This window comes from Macaca fascicularis, chromosome 19 (genome assembly GCF_037993035.2).
Source record: "Macaca fascicularis isolate 582-1 chromosome 19, T2T-MFA8v1.1".
In the NCBI taxonomy this organism is placed as follows: Eukaryota; Metazoa; Chordata; class Mammalia; order Primates; family Cercopithecidae; genus Macaca; species Macaca fascicularis.
The window spans coordinates 13,476,233-13,497,903 of NC_088393.1; the positions used below are offsets into that span (position 1 = coordinate 13,476,233).

Genomic DNA, 21,671 nt, shown 5'->3' on the forward strand with positions numbered 1-21,671 from the left:
CCCCTCTGGGTTGCCAGGCACTGCCTGTGAGCATAAAGGTGAGGTGGGGGAGGCGCAGGCAGACAGGAATGGCTTCAATTAACCAAGTTAGGGAAGGGGATGCTCCTCTGGGAGCTGAAGCTGGGTGGGGGATGGGGGACCCTTGGGTCTGTCCCCACTGTGGAGAGAGAGAGTCTCTGACTTCTCTCTTGGGACCCTCCTTGCTCCAGACTCTTGGCCGGTGCTTCTTGCCTGAGGGTGGCTTTGCCCTTAAGGGCACAGTGGACAATGTCTCGGGACAGTTTGGGTTGTCACAACTGGGGTGCTACTGTCATCTAGTGGGTGGAGGCCAGGGATGCTGCTCAGATACCCTACAGTGTACAGGCTGTTCCCCACCACAGAGAGCAATCCAGCCCAAATGTCATCAGTGCTGAGGCTGAGAAACCTGCATTGGGCCTATCTTTCCTTCCCTGCTTTGGGTCTCCCTGAGCCTCCCGGGGCTGGTTTAGGGAGAGAGTGGGGTGAAGGTTTCTGTGGCCGGGCTGGGCCCTCCCTGCTCTTGCACCAGGCTGGAGGGGCCAGTGCTTGGCTGGTGCTTATGGAGAACTTTGCTCCTGACACATCCTCCCCTTTGTGTCTCCTGCAGAATCCGGACAATCAGATAGTTCAAACCAGCAAGGAGATGCGGACATCAAACCACTGCCCAACGGTCAGTGCCCCCAACCTGCCCAGCTGCGTTGTCCTTCATGCCCCTCCACTTCCTTCCCCTACCCTGGCTGCCCTGGCCACCCTCACTTCTTCCCCTTCATTCAGCTGTCCCTTGACTGAGCTTAGCCTGCCTGAGGGGATGGGGGCACACCTAGAGCATCTCAGTGTAGACCTGAAGGCCAGCCTGGAGCTGGAAATGGGACTTGGGAGGGACAGTCAGCAGTGGGGAAGATCTTTGGAAATAGCCAGGCAGCCCCCTTCTGGCCTTGTCTTGACTCACTCATCCTTTCCCCTCTTCAGGGCACTTAAGTTTCCAGGACTGTTTTGTGACTTCCGGGGTCTGGAATGTGACGGAGCTGGTGAGAGTATCACAGAGTAAGTGAGTCCTTCCTTCCAGGCCAGGGATGGGGATTGAAAATGAGGAGGTGGGACCTCATGGGATGTCCTCCTAATGGGGTCTTAGGGCAGGTGGATGGGGACAGATGCTTTCTGGGACACTCTCGGCCCCACTGGTGCTGGGCTGGGTACAACAGAGTCTTCCAGAGAGGCCTGTCTCTAGTCTCCATTGCTTTGAAGGAAAAAGAAAAAGTCACAACCAAAGGCTCTTCTCCTGTGACCCCCTAGCTGGGAGGAGGTTCCTTAGCAGCCCAGATGGCCCACTTTCTCCCATCTCCTGGCCCCACTCTGGGCTTCTGGGAAGCCGTTCATGACAACAAAACAGACCCCATCAGGCCTCCCCGCATCTCCAAACCTCATCACCATCTCATTCTTCCTAGCTCCTGTTGCAACAGCATCAGGGCCCAACTTCTCGCTGGCGGACCTGGAGAGTCCCAGCTACTACAACATCAACCAGGTGACCCTGGGGCGGCGGTCCATCACCTCCCCTCCTTCCACCAGGTGAGCCCAGTGGTCCTGCCTTTCCATCTTCTCTCCACTTCCCCCAGGGCCAGGGCCCTCCCAGTGGCTATAGTCAGCTATGTCACCGAGGCTGCGGTGCTTCAGAATGTCACCTCTCTTTGAGGGCACTGGCTCTAACACTTTAGAGTCCACCATGCGCAGTCACCCCCTGAGCTCCTGCTTTGTGCTCTCATGAAGCACCCAGCCCTGGGGACACAAACTCACACAAGATATAGCTCTGCCTGGAAATGGGAGTCCGAGAAGGTCTCTGTCTTGGGAAGGTGACATTTGAGCCCAGACACAGAGGAGGTTGGGAGGTCTGGGGAAAATGTTCCAGAGAAGAGGGTAGCCTCTATCCCAGTTCAGCCCACATAGGCTGGTGGGACCACCCCACAGAGGGCTTTGGAGGCCAGAAGAAGACATTTAGACTTCATCGCTGGGTAGTGGGGACCCCTGTGGGGTTTTAAGCAGGGGATGCTGAGGGTGTGTGTTCCAGAAAGCTCTCTCCAGCAGCAGTGTGTGTGGGCGGGACTGATAGCCAGTTAGGAGGCCATTGGAAAGGCTGGAGTGGGGGAGGGTCTGGAGGGTGGGGTGGCATGGAGAGGGAGGGAGCTGCTTGTGAGGCAGGGATGTGGGTTCTGGCCAGGGCAAGTTGTGCTGGGCATGGTCCACCCTGCTTTTTTTTTTTTAAACATGGGCGTTTATATTAATTGTGAGATTTTTGGCATTCATTTTGATTTTTTAAAAATATGGGACTAGGCCAGGCACAGTGGCTCGCGCCTGTAATCCCAGCACTTTGGGAGGCCGAGTTGGGCGGATCACAAGGTCAGGAGATCGAGGCCATCCTGGCTAACACGGTGAAACCCCTTCTCTACTAAAAAATACAAAAAATTAGCCGGGCATGGTGGCGGGCACCTGTAGTCCCAGCTACTGGGGAGGCTGAGGCAGGAGAATGTTGTGAACCCAGGAGGTGGAGCTTGCAGTGAGCTTGCAGAGATCACGCCACTGTGCTCCACTCTGAGTGACAGAGCGAGACTGCATCTCAAAAAAAAAAAAAAAAGGGACTAAAATATTATTTATATTGATAACTGAGTTTATGGCATTTTTGTCCCTGCGAGTACCTCATTCACCTCACCCTAGCCCTGCGGGCTGCTGGGAAATCATAGGTGGGATACAGGAGGCAGCTGAGGGTTTTGCCAACTTCTCTGATGTGGGCAGCTTAGAGGACCATGGCATCACAGATCAGGAAGGGGCTTGAGGAAGAGGAGCAGGTTGGAGCTGATGGCTTGAGGAGCCTTAGGGCTGATCTTGGGATTGGGCACGCAGTGAGTGCCCAGAAATGCTGCTGTCAGCCGGCACCACTTCCCACGTAGAGGGCCATCCATGCGCAGTTCTTTAGCCTGGACAATTGGTCACTCCCTGGAGCCTCGGCCCATCCTTGGCCCATCTGACCCTGTCTTCCTTCCCCAGCACCACCAAGCGCCCCAAGTCCATCGATGACAGCGAGATGGAGAGCCCAGTCGACGACGTGTTCTATCCCGGGACAGGCCGTTCCCCAGCAGCTGGCAGCAGCCAGTCTAGTGGGTGGCCCAACGATGTGGATGCAGGTATGGGTGTGGGGGATCCTGAGCAGAGCAAGGGAAGCCCAGAGCCTTTTTGTCCCCCTCTCAGTTTACCTGGTGAGCCTCCCACCAGTTATCCCCCTGTCGGGGAGCATTACCCATCTGTTTTCTTGCCTCCTGATCTTCCAGGGAGGGCAGAGCAGGCTGAAGGAAGGGAGTGGAGGCGAGGAGGGATGCTGTCAGAGTCAGCAGTAGAGCCCGTGGTATGGCAGTGGGAAGCAGAGGGACTGCTAAGCCTCTGGTACCCCACAGTGGGATGGCCGCAGCCCCTCCTGCTATTTCTCTAGAGAGGTTGCCCCACCCTGTGGCCTCATGGTTTAAAGCAGTTTGACACCCTGGGCACTCATGACATCTGGGGGCTCATCATTCTGTGTAGGGGGATTGTTCTGTGCATGGCAGGATGTTTAGCAGCATCCCTGGCCTCCACCTACAAGATGCCAGCAACAAAACCACCCCCAGTTTTGATGACCAAAAATGCCTTCAGACATTGTCAAACGTCCCCTTGTGGGACAGAATCCTCCCAGGATGAGAACCACTGGTCTCAAGGGCCCAGCTTTACAGAGAGAGGCTCAGAGTCTAGTGAAGAATGAGCAGAGTCCTTTTGAGGCCAGGCAGGGAAGCTAGCGAAGGGGAGAGAGTACAGAAGAAGCCAGCTCAGACCTTCCCAGTCCCCTCTAGGACTCCTCATCCTGTTGAACCCACCCCCCTTCACCTCCGTTCTTGACTGAGGGTGCAGACAGACCTGGAGAGGACTCTGGAAGAGAGCATGTAACACGTGCGTGTGTGTGTACATGTGCATGAGCACACGTGTGTGAGGAGGCTGGCTGCAGGAGCCCCCCGCTGATGTGCCAGTGGTACAGCCTGTGTTTATCCTCACTGTGGGTGTGACAGGGCCTGGGAGTGCAGACTCACGCGTGTGGGTTGTGCACTGGGCATGTCTGCTCTGGACAGGCCTGGGCCCTGAGCATCATTCTCCTCCTCCAGAAGATGAGGTTCTGACCTTTGTGTGATGGTTTCTTTGATGTGATGGTTTCCAGATATGCCCCTACTGGGAAGGGCCAAGTGGGCAGGCAGAGGCTGGGGTGGAGCGGCATGGGGCTGGGAGGCACTCCTGCTTTTCTGCTGCCCCAGAACAAATGCAAGTTCCAGCAGCTTCTCTTCCTCCTGGGAGGAGAAAAGGAGGGCTTGCCTCCAGGCCTCAGGCTGAGGGAGTAGGCTGGAGACCCTCTAGACGGCCAGCAGAGGCTGGCCTCTGTGAGAAGGCTTCCTTGTGTGACTCTGGGGTCCCTCCCAGGGTCTCCTCGTGGCAGGCAGGGACTTGGGCCAGCAAGGGCCACATGCTTCCCTAGGGGAGCCTTGAGAGGCGGAGAGAGGAGTTGAGAAGGCCCAGGAGACTCTTGGGCTACATCCTGGGTCCCTGGCCAGGGCTTCAGTAGGTGATCCCTTCTGCAAGGACTGCCCCTGGGGTGCATAGAGAGCTGTGTCTGCAGCTGGCTCCTGAGGCAAGGGCTCCTGGGCTCCTCTGCCCAGACCTAGTTCCTGAGGAGCCCCCCTCTTCCTGGCTCCTGCTCTCTCCTTGGCTGTTTGCTTTTGTGCCTGCCATTTCTGCATTTCTGCTCCTTCTGGCAGTCCTGCCACGCACGGCCCCCCAACATCCTTCTGCAGCACCCCCAGCTCCCTTTCCCCCTCACCCCGCTGTGTGTTGTTTCCCTGGGCTGCGACAAATCGCCAATTAAGCAGCCCAGCTGCAGGACAGTGAACAGCTGGGGAGGCACTGTGCGGCCGTGGGGACAGCTGTGCACAGCTGGTAGGATGCTCCCCCCTCCCCACTGTGCCAGCTATCAGGTGGCACACAGCTGCTGCCAGATAACACCTCTGCTGGCGGCTGGGAGTTCGCCCTTCCCCCGTCCCTTCCCTCTGCAGTTAAGATGGCTCTTTATTTCTCTGTTCTGCAGCCCCTCCACCCCTCACCCAAACTGACTCGATTTGTCCCCCAAGGATGGTAGCTCTAGAGATCTGCCCCAACTCTACTGTATCCCCCCCAACCTGGGTACAACCTTAAAGCTCAGCCCAAGATGGAAGAACCTGGCCCCCTGGGGACCCTGCTTTGTCATTTGGATGCTATGGCCACTGGGCAGAGATGAATTTCTAAAGACAGACTTCAAACAAGGTGTTCTCTGTGCCCTTGTTTCATGCTGAATGCCACCCACACCTCTGGCACCAGAAGAAGGGCAGAGCCCTGAAATTACCCATCTTGTGGTAGCTGAGTTTCTGGGTCTCCTGGCTGGGGGAGTCCTCTCCCCTCTGGCTCTGCCTCCACAGCCCGGCTAGGCCTGAGCAGCCCGAGGACTCTCCAGGTCCTCTGGCCCCTGTCCCTGCTGTCTCGTTGGGCATTGTGTCCCTCCTGAGGGCTCATGGCTGTGTGTTCCCTTCCCTAAACGGGGCCCTGGCTTCTTCCCACCAGAATCTCCCATTGCCCAGGGCACCATGGCATAGACCCCAGCCTGTCTCTCCCAAACTTACCCCTTCCCGGCTCTCAAGCTGGCGCCCTGGGGTTCCTCCTGCACTCCTTTCCCGATGTCGGTCCTGCATCCCACCCTTTCACTTCGTTACCTGCTTGCCAGGGCACAGGCTGGGCCCCTTGCTCACCCCCTGCCTGGCACACACCACCCCACATTACTCAGGGGCCTTGTTTTCCTCTCTGGTCAGAAGCACCCCTTGGCTGGCCTACACACAGGGCCTCGGAACCAGGCCCAGAACAAGGCCTGGGACTGGGCAAGGAGCAGCAGGAGGGAGCACAGTAGAGGAAGGGGTGGTGGGGAGGGGCTGAGGAAAGAAGGAGCAAGCTGCTGGCTTCCCGCCTTCCCTGCGCCCACCCCAGCCCAGCTAAATCTGCCCTGTGTTGCTGCTTCCTCCCCCCAGGCCCGGCTTCTCTAAAGAAGTCAGGAAAGCTGGACTTCTGCAGTGCCCTCTCCTCTCAGGGCAGCTCCCCGCGCATGGCTTTCACCCACCACCCGCTGCCTGTGCTTGCTGGAGTCAGACCAGGTGAGAAATGGGGGGCCCCGGAGGGGGGCAGTTGGGGAGGTGGCTGAGTGTCTAGGGGCAGCTGGCCAGGTGAAGGGGCCAGGGCTGACCCCGAGTGACAGCCCCAAGCTCTCCGAGTAGGATGTGGTGCAGCAGCACCATGTGGTGGGCATGGGAACCGGCCCCTACTTCACGTGGCACCCCATGGAGGACCAGGCTGGGCCCCTGGGCTGTCCACCTGGCTCCTGAGCAACCTCCCACTTCTTCTCATTCCTCGCGTGCGTGGGTGCTACATACAACACAAGCCTGTCCCGAGGCCTCCCCAACTCTGGCCCAGTTCTCCTTTTGTCCTGCCAACTATGGGCGGGAAGTCACAGCCTTCTCCCCTGCCCTCCTGCTGGCTCCTCTCTCTTAGCTCCTGGCTGAGCCCGGGCTCTGGTTGTTTCCCAGCGTGAGCCCCGGTTGGTGTGGGGCCTGGATGGAGAAGAGTACTCCTAAGGAGCCCAGGCTCCTGCGGCAAGTAGCTCCTTTGTCTGGGCCTCCCTGCCACTTTCTAGAAAGGAAGGGCTGGGTTTAGGGAGCAGGTGGTACCTGGGCTGCTTTCCAGGAAAAGGAACTGCCCACTGCCGTGCGGCTGCGGTCTGACTTCAGTGTCCCAGCTGAGAAGGTGCTCAGGATGAGAACACCTAGGTCGCCCTGAGGAGATAGGATCAGGCAGGAGGCTGTGGGAGCTGAGACCTCAGCCCTGTCACTCCTTCCCTTTCTTCTTCCCTCTCTGGGCACCCACCTGGCAGCAAGAGGCCTGGACTTTTTCTGGACATGGCCCTGTGTCCGCCTGCCATCTCCTGGGCTTGTATGTAGGACACAGAAAACGAGGAGGTTTACCTCCTGGCTTCCTCCTTGGGGCCTCCTGGCTGGGAGCCTAGAGGCAACCGGTGCTGGGGCAGGGTGTGGTGGCCGCAAGGTGGGGGCGGGGAGCCCAGGCCCTCTGCACAGGCAGCAGGAGGGCGCAGGCCTGGCTCCTCCGGCTCCAACTCAGCTTTTATGAACTCCAGAGAGAAGCCAAGTTTCCTCAGCCCCCTAATGAAACCAAGAGCAGGAGCGAGCTGATTGGAAACAGACGGGAGGGGGAAGAGCTGGGGCCTGGTCTGGGTTGGCAATTGCGTGTGCAAGAACGCGTATGTGAGGACACGTGTGTGAGAGTGATGGGGCTGAGCACATGAGAACACCGCCTAGGTGGCGGTGGCTGGGTGCACACCAGTTCGCACTCAGGAGATGTGTGTGCATATGTCAGATGGCCATCCTGAGCAGACGCTGGCTTTGTCTTCATCCGAGCCCCAGGGAACCCTCTGCCTCCTCTTGTCCACCACCCAGTCTCCCGCCCAGGGCCTGAATTAGGTAGGACTAGTGAGGCACTCACCTTAGGTGCAGAGTGTCAGCAAGTATCAACTCAGTCATCAAGATAAATAATATTTTAATGGAACATGTTTTTAAAATCCAAACTTTGCAGAAAAAAGGGTATGATGAGCACATACTAGGTGTTTTTTTGTTGTTTTTTTTGTTTTGTTTTGTTTTGTTTAAGACAGTTTCCCGCTCTATTACTCTATTACTCAGGCTGAATGCAGTGGTACGATTATAGCTCACTGAAACCTTGAACTCCCAGACTCAAGTGATCCCTCCTGTGTGCCACCCTGGCTAATTTTTAAATGTTTGTTGTAGAGACGGGGTCTTGCCATATTTCTCAGGCTGACCTCCAACTCCTGGATCAAGTGATCCTCCCACCTTGGCCTCCCAAAGCACTGGGATTACAGGTATGAGCCACAGCACTCAGCCATGTCTTTGTTTAAAATGATTTAAAATGTTGAGGCTGGGCACAGTGGCTTATGCTTGTAATCCCTATGCTTTGGGAGGCCAAGGCAGGAAGACTGCTTGAGGCCAGGAGTTCGAGGCTGCAGTAAGCTGTGATCACGCCACTGCACTCCAGCCTGTATGACAGGGCGAGATCCCGTTTCTATTTGAAAAATCTTGGCCAGGTGCGGTGGCTCACGCCTATAATCCCAGCACTTTGGGAGGCCGAGGTGGGCGGATCATGAGGTCAAGAGATCGAGACCATCCTGGCTAACACGGTGAAACCCCGTCTCTACTAAAAATACAAAAAATTAGCAGGGCATAGTGGCAGGTGCCTGTAGTCCCAGCTACTCAGGAGGCTGAGGCAGGAGAATGGCATGAACCCGGGAGGTGGAGCTTGCAGTGAGCCGAGACCACGCCACTGCACTCCAGCCTAGATGATAAAGCAAGACTCCATCTCAAAAAAAAAAAAAAAAAATATTTAGACTGAGCACAGTGGCTCATGCCTGTAATCCCAACATGTTGGTAGGCCAAGGCAGGCGAATCACTTGAGCCCAGGAGTTTGAGATTAGCCAGGGCAATATGGCAAAATCTCATCTCTAGAAAAAAAAATGCAAAAATCTGCCAGGCATGGTGGCATGCACCTGTAGTGCTGGTTACTTGGGGGGCTGAGGCAGGAGGACTGCATAAGCCCGGGAGGATCGCTTGCAGTGATCCGTGTTTGTGCCACTGCACAGAGTGAGACCCTGTCTCAAATAATAATAATACTTTTTTAAAAAGCCAAATAAAATAAAGACAAGATCCTACCCTGCCTCATCTGCCTCATCCTAATCTCCCAGCACTGGTTGTGATCAAACTTTATTTACAAAAACAAATGACTGGCCTTTGGACCCTAGTTTGCTGATTTTATTATTTATTTATATTGCATTAAAACTGATGACTGACTTTTTTTGTGCTGCCTTAACTTTTGTGCCTGTGGCGGCTGCCTCACCTGCTCAGGATCCTCAGGACCCTCAGCCCTCTGACCTGCAGCTCCCCTCCTCTCCTGTCCCTCCCACTGGCTGCCTCCTTGGCCCTGACGCCCTTTTTTCCCTGCCCACGTGCATGCAGGGAGCCCCCGGGCCACAGCGTCAGCCCTGCACTTCCCCTCCACGTCCATCATCCAGCAGTCGAGCCCGTATTTCACGCACCCGACCATCCGCTACCACCACCACCACGGGCAGGACTCACTGAAGGAGTTTGTGCAGTTTGTGTGCTCGGATGGCTCGGGCCAGGCCACCGGACAGGTGAGTCCAGAGGGCCCCAGGAGCCCAGCTACAGCCTCATCTCCACATCTATCTGTCTGTCTCAGGGCTCACAGGGAGAGGGCCCAAAAGCCAGGAGCCCGCCTGGGGCTGGAGCAGCAGGGAGCTGGTAGTACCAAACGCCTCGATTTTCTGGGTCTGGGGGCGGGGGTCTGTGTATTATGCCAGGGCCTGTCTATCATGGTCTGGAGAGGTGGGGGCAGCATCTGGGCCCCTTTGCTCAGGCTCCTTGCCCTTCCCATGGTCCTTGCCCCCTCAGCAGGAGTGAACTCATGATCCAACTCAGATCTGGGCTCTGACCTCCCAGCACTCCTCTTAAACTTTGGAACTGCAAGGATTTGCTAGATTCTAGACCAGGGTTTCCCCAGTATCAGCACTGTTGACATTTGGGGCTGTTTATTCACTATTGTGTGAGACCATCCTGTGCACTGTAGGATGTTGAGCAATATCCCTGGCCTCCACCTGCTAGATGCCAGGAACACCACCTCCTCCCCAGTCTTGATAATAAAAAAAAAGTCTCCAGATTTCAATGTGCCCAGGAGGGCAAGACTATCCCTAGTGACGAGCACTGTGTCAAGGGAAAGCCCCGATCCACATAGCTGCCAGTGAGACCACTGTTGGCAAGACTTTTAACAAAGGTTTCCCAGGACGTTCCCGGTTCTAGAGTGAAACCCTGCTGCTCCTCAGCCCTGGGAGACACACTGGCTCCCCCCGGAGCCCTTCTCTGTCACTGAGGAGCAGAAACTCAGGGTTGCTCAGCGAAAGAATGATCCCAGGAGTGGTGGGCCAGAGATGACCCTTCAGTGGGACAGTGGTCCCTGGTTGGAATGTGGAGGTTTCTAGACCTCTGGGAAAAGTCCAGAGCCTCAGCAGCATGCTGTAATAGGAGAAGCCCCAGCTCCTCTGTAGCCAGCCCTCCCAGCCTGGAAGCCTGCTGTGAGAGGTCAGGCAGGGAGGATGCTCAAAGGGCTGTGGTGGGGAAAGGCATCCCAGAAGTCCACACCAGTGGCTGCCTGCTGCCACCAGCCCCATGCTGCCTTGGTGTGCTCTGGCAGAGTGAGCATTTGCTAAGTGCTGATGTATTGATATGCGGCGGGGCTGTGGCTCCGCCTTCTCGCTCTGTCCGTAAGGGAAGCCAGTCCTCTTCCCTCCCTCCTGTTCCCCTCCTGCTGCTTTCCTCCTCATCTTCCTTCCCCCTTTGCCCTTCAAGGATTTCTCTTGGCTGACTCTGCAGCTCCTTAGTGTACTGGTAGCTTCGCCCACCTCTCTGGACAAGCTCTGTCCACTTTTAGGGTCATGGAGGGAAGAGCAGACCTGACCTCTGACAGCTGCTGTGCTTTCATCAGAGATACCAGCAGAGTTCAAGGGGAGCTATCAGCCTATGCCTAGCCCCCAAGGGGCCTGGGGTCTGGGATATGTGGCAGAGAGGCCTGGAACATTAACTTACCTGCTTTCTCAACTACCAAGGGAGCCAGGATTTGGAGTCAAATTGAGGCTGGCCTAGAGACCAGGTTAGGCCAAGCAGCCAAACCTAACCATAGAACCCTTGAGAAAGTGGGTCATTTAGTCCTCTGGCCATTCTGAGCCTCTGGTCCTGAGGGCTAGGTCCTGAGCGTTTCCCTTGACTTGACTGTTCAAGATTGAGGACTCTGATATAGAGCCATAGTTTTTAAAAAAGACAGAGGACTCATTTTGCCTAGAAGTTTCTCTTCCTGAGGCAGGCACTTGCTCCGAGCAGACCATGGACAACAAAACACTGCAGACAGGAACTGCAAACAGGCACCTTGATTAAGCAAGGAGTGTGGCCCAGCTGGGGAGCAACCTCTTAGTTTCCTTGTGTGGCCTGTCCCACTGAAGAGAGAGAGAGGGGGCTCAGTGAGGAGCCTGCTTGATGGGGCCCACCCCTGGCTTCTGGGAGGAGGCTAGAGACAGCACTGTGCTACACAAAAGGCTGATGCATAGCTGCAGAGAGCCAGAGGGCCTGGCTCCACCACTGATCCAGTGGGCAGGGAGTGGCAGTGTCCAGCTGTGCTTGCACTACAGCCACTGTTAAGCAGTGCTTCTCAGACTTGGCATGCGCGAGAGTCAACTAGAGCCCTGGCTAATGCACAGATGGCTGTGTCTCACCCCCAGAGCAACTGATTCAGCAGGTCTGGGATGGGGACTGAGAATTAGCATTTTTCCTAACTTCATAGGTGATGCTGATGCTGTTTCTAACCTCCTTGAGAATCAGAAGTCACAGATCAGTTTTGCAGGAAAATGTTTGCATAGAAGAATTTTAGGCTGGGCGCGGTGGCTCACACCTGTAATCCTAGCACTTTGGGAGGGTGAGGCAGGCAGATGATTGCCTGAGCTCAGGAGTTCGAGACCAGTCTGGGCAACACGGTAAAACTCCTTTCTACTAAACCACAAAAAATTAGCTGGATGTGACTGCGTGTGCCTGTAGTCCCAGCTACTTGGGAGGCTGAGGCAGGAGAATCGCTTGAACCTGGGAGGCGGAGATTGCAGTGAGCCAAGATTACGCCATCGCACTCCAGCCTGGGCGACAGAGTGAGACTCCATCTCAAAAAAAAAAAAAAAGGCCGGGCGCGGTGGCTCAAGCCTGTAATCCCAGCACTTTGGGAGGCCGAGACGGGCGGATCACGAGGTCAGGAGATCGAGACCATCCTGGCTAACACGGTGAAACCCCGTCTCTACTAAAAATACAAAAAACTAGCCGGGCGCGGTGGCGGGCGCCTGTAGTCCCAGCTACTCGGGAGGCTGAGGCAGGAGAATGGCGTAAACCCGGGAGGCGGAGCTTGCAGTGAGCTGAGATCCGGCCACTGCACTCCAGCCTGGGTGACAGAGCAAGACTCCGTCTCAAAAAAAAAAAAAGTGAGGAGCTATACCAGCTTCCGGCTCCTTCTAGCTCCTAACTCATGAGATTTTAAGGCACTACACGGTCACAAGACCTTGAGGTTTTTAAAACCTCAACTGTACCCCAATCAGAGCTGAGACATGCCAGCCTGGTTGGAATTTACATCTAGAAACTGAATATTGTAAATCAGCAGGTTTCAATGTCTGGCCATATCAGGCAGGGATTAGCATTATCAGGTGGGATTAACAATTTAGATACTCCTGGGGGAGACAGGCTCTGAAGCTGGAGGAAGGCAGAGGCCGCCTTGGGGTTGCTTGGAAGGCCTCTGTGTCCCAGCCCCCGGGGAGCGTGAGCTCAGGACACCTGGAGAGGAGGAGTGAGGCTGTGATCAGACCATCCCATTCCCTCCTTCTAGGAAGGCATGGAGATGAGGGGAGGCGTCGCATCACCTTTCTCTGCAGAGCTGCAAACCTTCGCGCTCTGACCTGCACTGTTACCTGGAACTGAGGGTCCCTTTCCAAAACAATACCCGCACAAAAGTTCTCCAGCCCAGGACACATATGGGGACCAGCAGCCACTGTTTGCTTTTGTCAGGGCCACTGAGAGTTGTCATCCTTGGAGTGGGCAGGAATGGGTCAAAGGAACCATTTAGAGGGACAATATGTCAGACCTAGATGCTGGTCATAGTGGTAAAAAAAAAACAGTGGGCAGAGAAGCCAGAGTTCAGAAGGGGGCCCTGCATAGGCCAGCCTGGGCTTCCGTGACTTTAAAGTGCAACAGGAAGGACAAGTCGATCCCACATGCTTTATGGTACTTGGGTACTGCATGCTTCTGCCGACTCATTGGGGAGCTGGCAGGGATTGAGGGGGTGGCCTGTTCTGAAGGTTCCAGTGAGATCAAGAATGTCCTAGAGGAACAGGGCAGAGAAAGATAGGTTGTGATTCAGGGGATCTGGCTGGTCCCCACAGAGGGGACAAGGTTCTTTGAGCAGGCCTTGAAGGGTGTGGGAAATAGTTCTTCATACAGAGAGCTCCACAGCAAGCCAGCGTGCAGTCCTGCCTGCTCGGCCTGTGTTCTGGAAACCCCAGTTAGTTTGGAATGGGAAGTGCAAAGGGGCGGTAGGGGGTGGACCGGTAGAGGCGTCCCCCATGGGGGCTTTGAATGCCCAACTGAGGAGATTGGACTTCATGTTGGGTGTAGCTGGGGCCGTGGAAGGTTCCAGAAGACTGGAGAAACCTGAGCTGATGTGGATTTTGGGGAGAGGATTGATGAGCCTGCTGGAAAGAATCCTAGCATCATCCCTGGAGTCAGACAGACATGGATGTGAATTCCAGGTCTGGCCAATTGCAGCTGGGTGACTTAGGATAAACCATTTAATGGCCCAGAGGCTCAGTTTCCTCAGTTGTGAAATAGGGAGAATAGAGCGTCCTTTGTGTCAAGGCTTTCCAGGGCGGGCCTATTAATGCTTGGACTGATGGTCCTTTTTTGTGGGGGCTGTCCTGTGCACTGCAGGATGTCGAGTAGCATCCTGGCCTCTACCCAGCCCCTCCAGCCCCTTTGTTGTGACAACTGAAAGTGTCTCCACACATTGCCAGTGTCTCCTTGAGGGGGACAGAATTACCCCTGGGTGAGAACGGATGCTTTCTGGGATGGGTTGGGAGTTATGCAACAGAACTAACGCACCTGGTCCAGGGCTGGACATTGAGGGTCCTGAGCTGATAACCACAGTTTCAGCACAGGGGAGCCCCACATACCAGCTCATTGTCATCGTCCAGCTGAAATCAGTGAGGACAGAAGGAGGCACTGGCTGGAGACATCAAGGGGATGGGCTCCTCGGGGCTTGCTCACCGATAGGAGGAGGAGTACACAGGATCCTCTCTGGGTCTCGAATCTGGGTGCCCAGAAGGGCGGAACTCTATCCCACAGGAGAGTTGCCAGTTTAGGATGAAAAGCACAGGCCAGGCCTTCCTGAGCCCACGCCTCAGTGGTCATCAGGGTCCTGTTCAGAGCAGCAGGAGGTGTGTGCCCAAACCTCCAGGGAGGTCTCTCCAGGGAACCTGCCTGGGAGAGGCAGGGGCACCTCTGTCTGTCCTTTGGCACCTGTGTGTCCTGAAGCCAGAAGGCCAACCCACGCAAGGCCATGCACAGGGCCTGGAGGAGAAAATCCAGTTAGAAGCAAATGAGGGCATTAAGGACAAGGAATGCATCCTGGCGGCCGAGCATCCATGGTGTCTGAGGGCGTCCTACAGGGAAGTCCTCCTGAAGAACCTCACGGGCAGTAGAGTTGGCAGCGACGGATTTTCTTCCCTGGCCATTCTTGAGAGAACAGGTCAGCGCCCTACCACCCACAGGCAGTGAGGACCCAGGCTGCTGGAGCCGAGGACGAGCTCCCCAACTTCTGGTGGCCTCCTGAGGACATGTTATGGGGTGGGTGCTGGCAGGACTGCCGTCCTTGGTTGGGTGAACTGGCTCAGCCTGGCAGCCCTCAGAGGGAGGCGGGCATGTGCTTTGGGGAACCGGGGGAGCAGGGTGAGCGCGCTCATCTTTCCTGCTGTAGGAGATGGTCTTCAGGAGTGTGAGAGTTCTAGGTGCAGCTGCACATATTTGCTAGGTGGCACATTTTGGTACCTAAAACATTTTCCCTAGGAAGTAACAAACCACCCGTCGAACACCCCTCCCTCCCTCCCACAACTTCAAAAGAGGACCAAAAAAAAAAAAAAGAGAAACACCTGAGAGACCAAATAGAGGCCTTACACCCTCACCCATCCCGTGCCCTGGAGGAGAGGACCCGATCCTGGATCTTCCACCGGGAGCGCCCGCTCTCAGGAGCGAGCTGGCGCGGCCGCGCAGGGGAGCGTGTGTCTGTGTGTGATGTGCCTTCATGCGTCACTCTATTTATGTTGTTCGCAGCCCAACGGTAGCGGCCAGGGCAAAGTCCCGGGGTCATTTTTGCTACCGCCGCCGCCTCCAGTGGCCAGACCTGTGCCCCTTCCTATGCCTGATTCCAAATCCACCAGCACTGCCCCAGACGGCGCCGCCTTGACTCCTCCATCACCTTGTAAGTGGACGATGAAACCGAAACCACAACGCCCAGCATCCCCGGCCCGTCCAAACAGTCTCCACTGCAAAAAGAAAAGCCTTCCCCCTCCCCACCACCAAAGCCCCTCAACCCAGAGCACCATGGATAAGAGCAGAGCCGAGCCCTCCAACCACAGCCTCCCTCCCGGGCCTCAATTGCACCAGCCAGCACCCCATGAGCCCCCTGCCCGCTGCTCCCAGCCGGGGCCCCTGGCCCAGGCCCCTCTGGGGGGCGGGAGGGAGAGCACAGTGGGGGTGCGCAGGCCAGGGGTGCTGGCGGGGGTGGGAGGGGGCGGGGAGGCACAGCCATGCCATCTTCATGCCTGATTGCTGTTTTTTTGTTTTTTGTTTTTTGTTTTTGTTTTTTAATTTTTTTGTTGTTTCGTTGTTCCCCCCACACCAAGAAAATCAAATGTAACCACAAGGCGACGCCACCACCATCCCCTTTTTGCCTTGCCCCTCACCTCCATCCCTGGGCCCTTGGGCCTCAAAGACGCAGCAGGCCAGCCCCTGACCCCTTCCCCCTCAGTCTCACATTTGGTTTCTCGTTGTTCCTCTTTTTTTTTCCCCCTCCCATCCCTCTGCCCTCCCTTCTCCTCAATTCCTTTCCCAGGTTAGATGTTCCAAGGACAAGGGAGGGCTGTGGGCTTTGGCTTACTTCATCTCTCTCTCTGTCTCTCTTTCTTTTCTTTTCTTTTTTTTTCCTCTTAAACCAATGACAAATTTTGTCAAAGGGAAAAGAAGAAAAATCAGTCGAGAGGTCCCAGGTAGACCCGGCGTGAAGGACAGAGGATGGGGCGGGTGCTGTCTGTGGGCTAGGGTGGGCAGCTCTGGGGGTGGGCAGGCCACAGGCCAGGGCAGTTCGGTGGCGGCGGGAGGGGTGGCCCATCTCACACTGCTCTCCGCTCGCTCTGTCTCTCCTCCTTTCTCGTGGTTTGAGTTCTTTTCCCCTCTCCATCCTCTTCATGCCATCTTCCCATCTGCATCCGCCATAAGACATGAAGTCACAGTCATTGGAGGTGGGCAGGATGGGGGATGGGAGCTGGGCTACAGGGTTTGGGGGCCACTTCTGGAGAGAGGTGGGCAGAATCTGGTGAGCATGGAGTCCCTGGGTGTGTCTGGTGCAGGGCAGCGGTGGGCCTCCCAGGTAACCTGTGATATTCCTTGCCTCCTCTGGGGGCATCTTCCCTTCTGGGGGTGCAGGGCCTGTTCCCTCTGGCAGAGCTCCATCTGGAAACCTGAGAGGAACTCAGAGCTGTTGGGATCATTTTGTCCTTGGGCCCCAGGATGGCTGCCCCCAGGCATCTGAGCCCTGGGGCTCTGCCAGGCTCTCTAGCCTCCTCCTCCTGTATTGCATTGGTCCTGGAACCACAGACCTGTTGGACCTGGTGCATCAGTCAGAGGAGGAGAATGCCATGGGCCTGAGCCTTGCTACCCCTGGGCCCAAGCCAGGCAGCCAGCTCCTAGGCCCCTCTCTGACCCTGCCCTACCTGGCTCAGCCCTCCATTGGGCACCCTTTGGGTTCCCCAAGCCTGCCTGCCTGGTCCTTGGGCCTGCCCAGGGTGGTAAGAGGTGTAGCATCTAGCTAGGCCACCCAGGTTGGAGAGGTAGCCTGGCTGGGAAGGCCTTCCCGAAGCAGGGTGGGGCCGGGCTGCCAAAGCCTCCCCTCTCCCGTGGCCCCCTCTCTTCAGTACCTGAGAGGGGCCAGTGGGAAAGCAGGGGTATCCACTGAGGGTGCTTGTGGACCAGGACTATCCCCAGCCCTGCCCAGTGCCTCACTAGCAGGTGGAACTGGGTCCAAGGGACATTTGTCTCAGCCCCCAGGGCCTCTCCCTCATCCCAGCCGTGAAAAAGGATGCCTGGCTGAGACTGGCTTTGGAGTGGGGGTGTGTCGGGGGTGTAGTGTGTGTTCCTGGTCAGTGAGAAGATGAGAGTATCCCTCTGTAGTGGGGGGGCAGGCTCGGAGCCTGGCCTCCAGCTCGGATGCCCCTCTGGCCCGTCCTTCCCACTGCCAGCCTAAACCTGGGCAGCATGGTCTAACTCAGTCTCTCCCTCTCTCAGCAGCCCCGAGGGGCAGTGCCCAGGTGGGCCCCAAGGCCTGACAGGGTCTCTCCCTCTCTCCCCTGCTCCCCACAGCATTCGCAACGACAGGCGCCTCCTCTGCCAACCGGTTTGTCAGCATCGGACCCCGGGACGGCAACTTTCTGAACATCCCACAGCAGTCTCAGGTAGGAGACCCTGCCCACCACCTGGATGCAGGGACCAGGAGAGCAGGCAGGGTTGCAGGGCATCTTGGTGTTAGGGAAGAGCCTGGAGTCCTTGGGGCTAACGGAGAGAGAGGTCTGAGGCAGGGCTGGAGGGCCCAGGCTTTTGCACGCCCAGCTGAGCCTGTCTCCCCAGGCAGCCCCCAGGCTCCCTGGCTAATCAGCTAATTGGATAATTAGCTCTGACAGCCCTGGCCCTGGGGAAGGCGGCCAAGGACCCAAGTCTAGAGACCCTCTGGGCCAGGCCTGGTGGAAGCAAAGATGGAAGCCTGAGGCCCATCAGGAGGAGAATAGAGTCTGCCTCATTGCTTTCACCCACCCCGGCTGGAAGCCCTGGCCCCTAGCCCTTCCCTTTCCCCTGGCTTTGGGTGGGCTGGGTGACTGGTGGAGGAGGGACAGAGGGCCTGGTGGGCTATGTGCCCAGAGACTGGCACTGAGGGCAGGGCAGGCCGCTGCCCTAGAGGCCCCTCACCCAAGTCCTCAGGAGTCCTGTTAGGGAGAAGGCCAGCATGCTGGAGACCCCATCCTTGCTCCTGTCTCCTGCTGACACCACCCCTAGTTCTCACAAGGAGACAGATCCCTGTCACAAGCAAGAGATAAGACAACTCTTAGCCCTCCAGGTGGAGACCCCAGAGGCCAGTGCGCACAGAGCCCAGTGCCCTTGGGGGCACAGGGAAGACCCATCTCAGGAGGAGGGCAGAGGCAGCTTTAGGGGGCCTGAGGCTTTTACAGCCCAGGGTTTTGAAAAATAACATGCAAATATCTTTCTTTTGCACATTTTACAAAAACACCTCCTTGGAGGTGTCCTCAGCTCTGGGAAATCCACCTCTGTCAAGAGCCCCTGGGGCCACCTCTCATCTCCTGCTCTGCCTCTCTCTGCTCTGGGGCCTGAGTCCAGAGAAAGTTGGTGGATGGAAGTTTTGTGTGTGGTTTGAGATTGTTTTTTTTTTTTCTTTTTCTTTTTCTTTTCCTTTCCTTCCCTCAAAAAAAAAAAAAAAAAAAGCCAAAAAACTTTGTCAAACTTCAAACTTCAGAGCTCCCTAGTGGCAAGGAGGGGAGGGGAAGAGAACTTCAACCCCCTCCAGCTTCCCACCCCCTTTCCCCAGAGTCACGTCTGACCCGTCTGGTTTCCAGGAGCAACCAGACATGATGTAACACCCAGATGAACTTGAACTTGGGGGTGTTGAGAAGAAAAACAATGGCTCCGAGCAGGGGCTGGAGCCAGCCCCCTCTGCTCTGTGCCAGGGAGGCCGAGAGAGCCCTGCTGGCAGAAGCGGGAGGGGGTGCCAGAGGAAGGGACAGCAGGCGGGCCTCCCCTCCTGGCTCTGGGCTGGCACCAGGCTGCAGGGCTCCATTGCTCCCTCCCTCCTGCCGCCTGCCTGGGCTGCTCGCAGCTCTGCGGTCGGTCGTGCGCTCCGCTCCGGGGACCACTGCCACGAGCCCTCCCGGCTAACCCTGTTTCCACTGCCTCTTTTACTTTCTTTGCTCACTTTGCTTGGATGTTTGGGGGCCAAGTCAGAGTTTGAGACAAGTTTGAGAAAGTTTGTCTCCCCCCATGTTCCCTGTGTCTTGGGCTCCAGGAGGTAGGAGGAAGGAGTCCCAGCGGGGATCCAGGGCCCCTGAGCAGGCAGGTGTGTCTGGGAGTGGTGGGGGGAGCTGGAGCTGGACAAGCAGAGCTGGAGCCCTCGGGCCTGGGGGCAGGCAGGCGGCTGCAACGGGCGCAGGGGGTACAACCGGGGGTGGTTTCCACAGTAACCAGTGACTTTAGCTGATCTCTGGAGCACCAGATGGAGAGAGAACAATAGAATGAGGGAAGAAAAGAGAATTTTAGCAATTTTGTCATTCCCTGGGCAGCGCTTTTTACTTAGTTTTAATCAATTTTGGACCTGGCTCAGGAAGTAGGGAGGGGTGAGCAGAGAAAGCCACTCTGTGCTTGGCAGCAGATCCCCCATTCCTGGGACCTTTGGGGAGGTGCTGGGGAGCCCCCTTGGGGCAGCCTTTGTCCCTAACTCCAGACCTGGAACCAGAGTCTTCCCTCCCTGAGGAGGACCCCCCAGTCTGAGCATTGGCAATTGTCCCCAACTGTACAGCTCAGGAAACCCCAAAGGGGCCAGTGTGGGGCCCTGGCATGGTCTGCCAGGGGCAGATAGGGCAGGTGGGGCCCTCCCTGTCCTATTGTCCACAAGCCTCATTTGCCTGGTGAGGAGAGGGGTGGGCTCACCACCATAGCCAGCCTCCCCCTCCACCTTGGAGCAATGGCACAGGGTTCCTCTATAGTCTCCCCTTGGGAAGGGGGTCCCAGGGAACAGGCCCAAGCCTGTGGCGGGTAGGGGTCACCCAGCCCAGGCGGTTCCCACCCCCGGGCTTGGGCCAGAAGCCCAGGAGCTGGCTGCGGGCCGGTTCCCCCCCACCCACTCTGGGGATGCCTCAGACCTGGGTTTCCGCCTTAGCCTCACTAGGCTCCAGTGAGCCTCTGTTTGGCCTGTAGTCAATTGACCGGTTGGACTTGGGGCAGGTGCTTGAGGAGCCCCGCTGAGGGAGGGCAGGTCTCTTGTGTGTACTGTCCAGCACATGCAGGAAGTTTAGCATTTCTGCCCACCCAGCAGCGCCTGGTCATTGTGGCAATCCCAAACCCCACACTTCCAGATGCTCTTGATCTGCACTGTCCATTGTGGTAGCCACGGGCCACGTGTGGCTGTTTACATTTAAATTAACTTATTAAGTAAAGAAAAATTTGGTTCCTCAGTTACAGTCGCCGCATTTCAAGTGCTTAGAAACCACTTGTGGCTAGTGGCTACTGCAATGGAAATGAGAACATTTCCATTGTCACAGAAAGTGCTAGATGATCTCCAAGGCCCTTTCTGAAACCCAGTGTCCCTATCCTCAGTCCCAAACCAGAGCCTGAGAGCAGGTCTGGCCTGTAGGCAGAATGTTTGACCAAAGCAATGTTTTAAATATTGGAAATTTTCACACGAAATTCTGTCTGGGCTTCTGGTTTCTTTCGAAAAGTTGGCAGATGAGCTGCCCTGGGCCTTCACTCACCCTGACCTAGGCAGGGCACAGGCATTCCGGCCACCACAGAACCTGCTTCCTCGTGCTCGCAGCACAGGCAGCAGTTAGGAGCACAGCCTGCACTGCCTTTTACATTTGAACCCTGGCTCTGTTGCCCGAGGGCTGTGTGGCCTCAGGCAGGTCACCCACCCACTCTGTGCCTGGCTTCCCTGTGGGATCAGGGCAGGGGTGGAGTGAACCAGGACCTGGTATGTGCTCTGTAGTTGGCTCTGCCTGGCCTCTGCAGACCAGAGTCTGTGACAGCCTGGAAGAGGCCCCAAGATGCATTTTCAGGGACCCTCATTTTGCCCCAAGGGTACTACCAGGTGTACCCAGGCCCAGTAGACCACAGTAGACCCTGACCCACCACTTTGCCAGGAGGTGGGGCTGGAGCCTTGGATGGAGGGCATAGCCAAGCAGCTCAGTCCCTTGGGGTCTGCCCTGGGTGTGCTCTGAGCTGAGCCACCAGACACAGGCAGACAAGGCCCTGTCTGTGAGAAGGCAGCACCCCCTGCTGGCATTGTGAAGGAAGTGACGCTCACCCCAGGGAGCCTCAGGTCCTTCCTCAGTGTCTAGTGTCCTGAGGGTAGAAGATCAAGCACCGTGGGCTACGTGGCCCCTCCCCTAGGCCTGGCGCTACTAGGGACTGAAGCCAAGTGGTTCCTCTGCCCCCAGCTTTTCAGCCTGTGGGACCTTGGCTGGGGTATATAGATGGGAATTTCTGCTTTTAATCCAAAGAGACAGAAAGAAAACTCAGCAAGAAGCTGGGCCACCCCCACCCCATCCCTAAAACCCCTCTGGGTACAAAAGCCCCAGCCTGGCATCTTCCCCACCCTCCAGGACCCACACAAAAACCTAAACAATTGGAAACATGGCCAGATCTCAGGCCTGTGCCAGCGCCAGCCATGGGGGTCCCGCCCGCTGGGCACAGTGCCCACGGGAAGGCCAGCTGGACTCTAGCACTAGGGGCAGAGTCTCTGAGGGGGCAGGGTTCTCGCAGGAGGGAGGGAGAGAATGGGGATGCCCTTTCTTCTCCACA

The 21,671-nt window shown here is 56.7% G+C and overlaps 1 protein-coding gene across 39 annotated transcripts in view; it reads left to right on the top strand.

Moving 5' to 3' along the window:
- The window catches only part of NFIX (nuclear factor I X), a 103,912-nt gene that overhangs the window by 77,922 nt on the left and 4,319 nt on the right, over nt 1–21,671 (top strand). For 8 of the 39 annotated variants that reach the window (XM_045379713.3, XM_005588185.5, XM_045379712.3 and 5 more), the window contains exons 3-10: nt 626–688; nt 988–1,062; nt 1,464–1,584; nt 3,055–3,191; nt 6,129–6,251; nt 9,189–9,364; nt 15,150–15,297; nt 17,454–17,545. In XM_045379713.3, coding sequence (XP_045235648.1) covers nt 626–688; nt 988–1,062; nt 1,464–1,584; nt 3,055–3,191; nt 6,129–6,251; nt 9,189–9,364; nt 15,150–15,297; nt 17,454–17,545 — 935 coding nt within the window. The remainder of the gene's footprint in view (nt 1–625; nt 689–987; nt 1,063–1,463; nt 1,585–3,054; nt 3,192–6,128; nt 6,252–9,188; nt 9,365–15,149; nt 15,298–17,453; nt 17,546–21,671) is intronic. The other 31 variants (XM_065534506.2, XM_065534507.2, XM_074026087.1 and 28 more) reach the window with 5 other exon arrangements.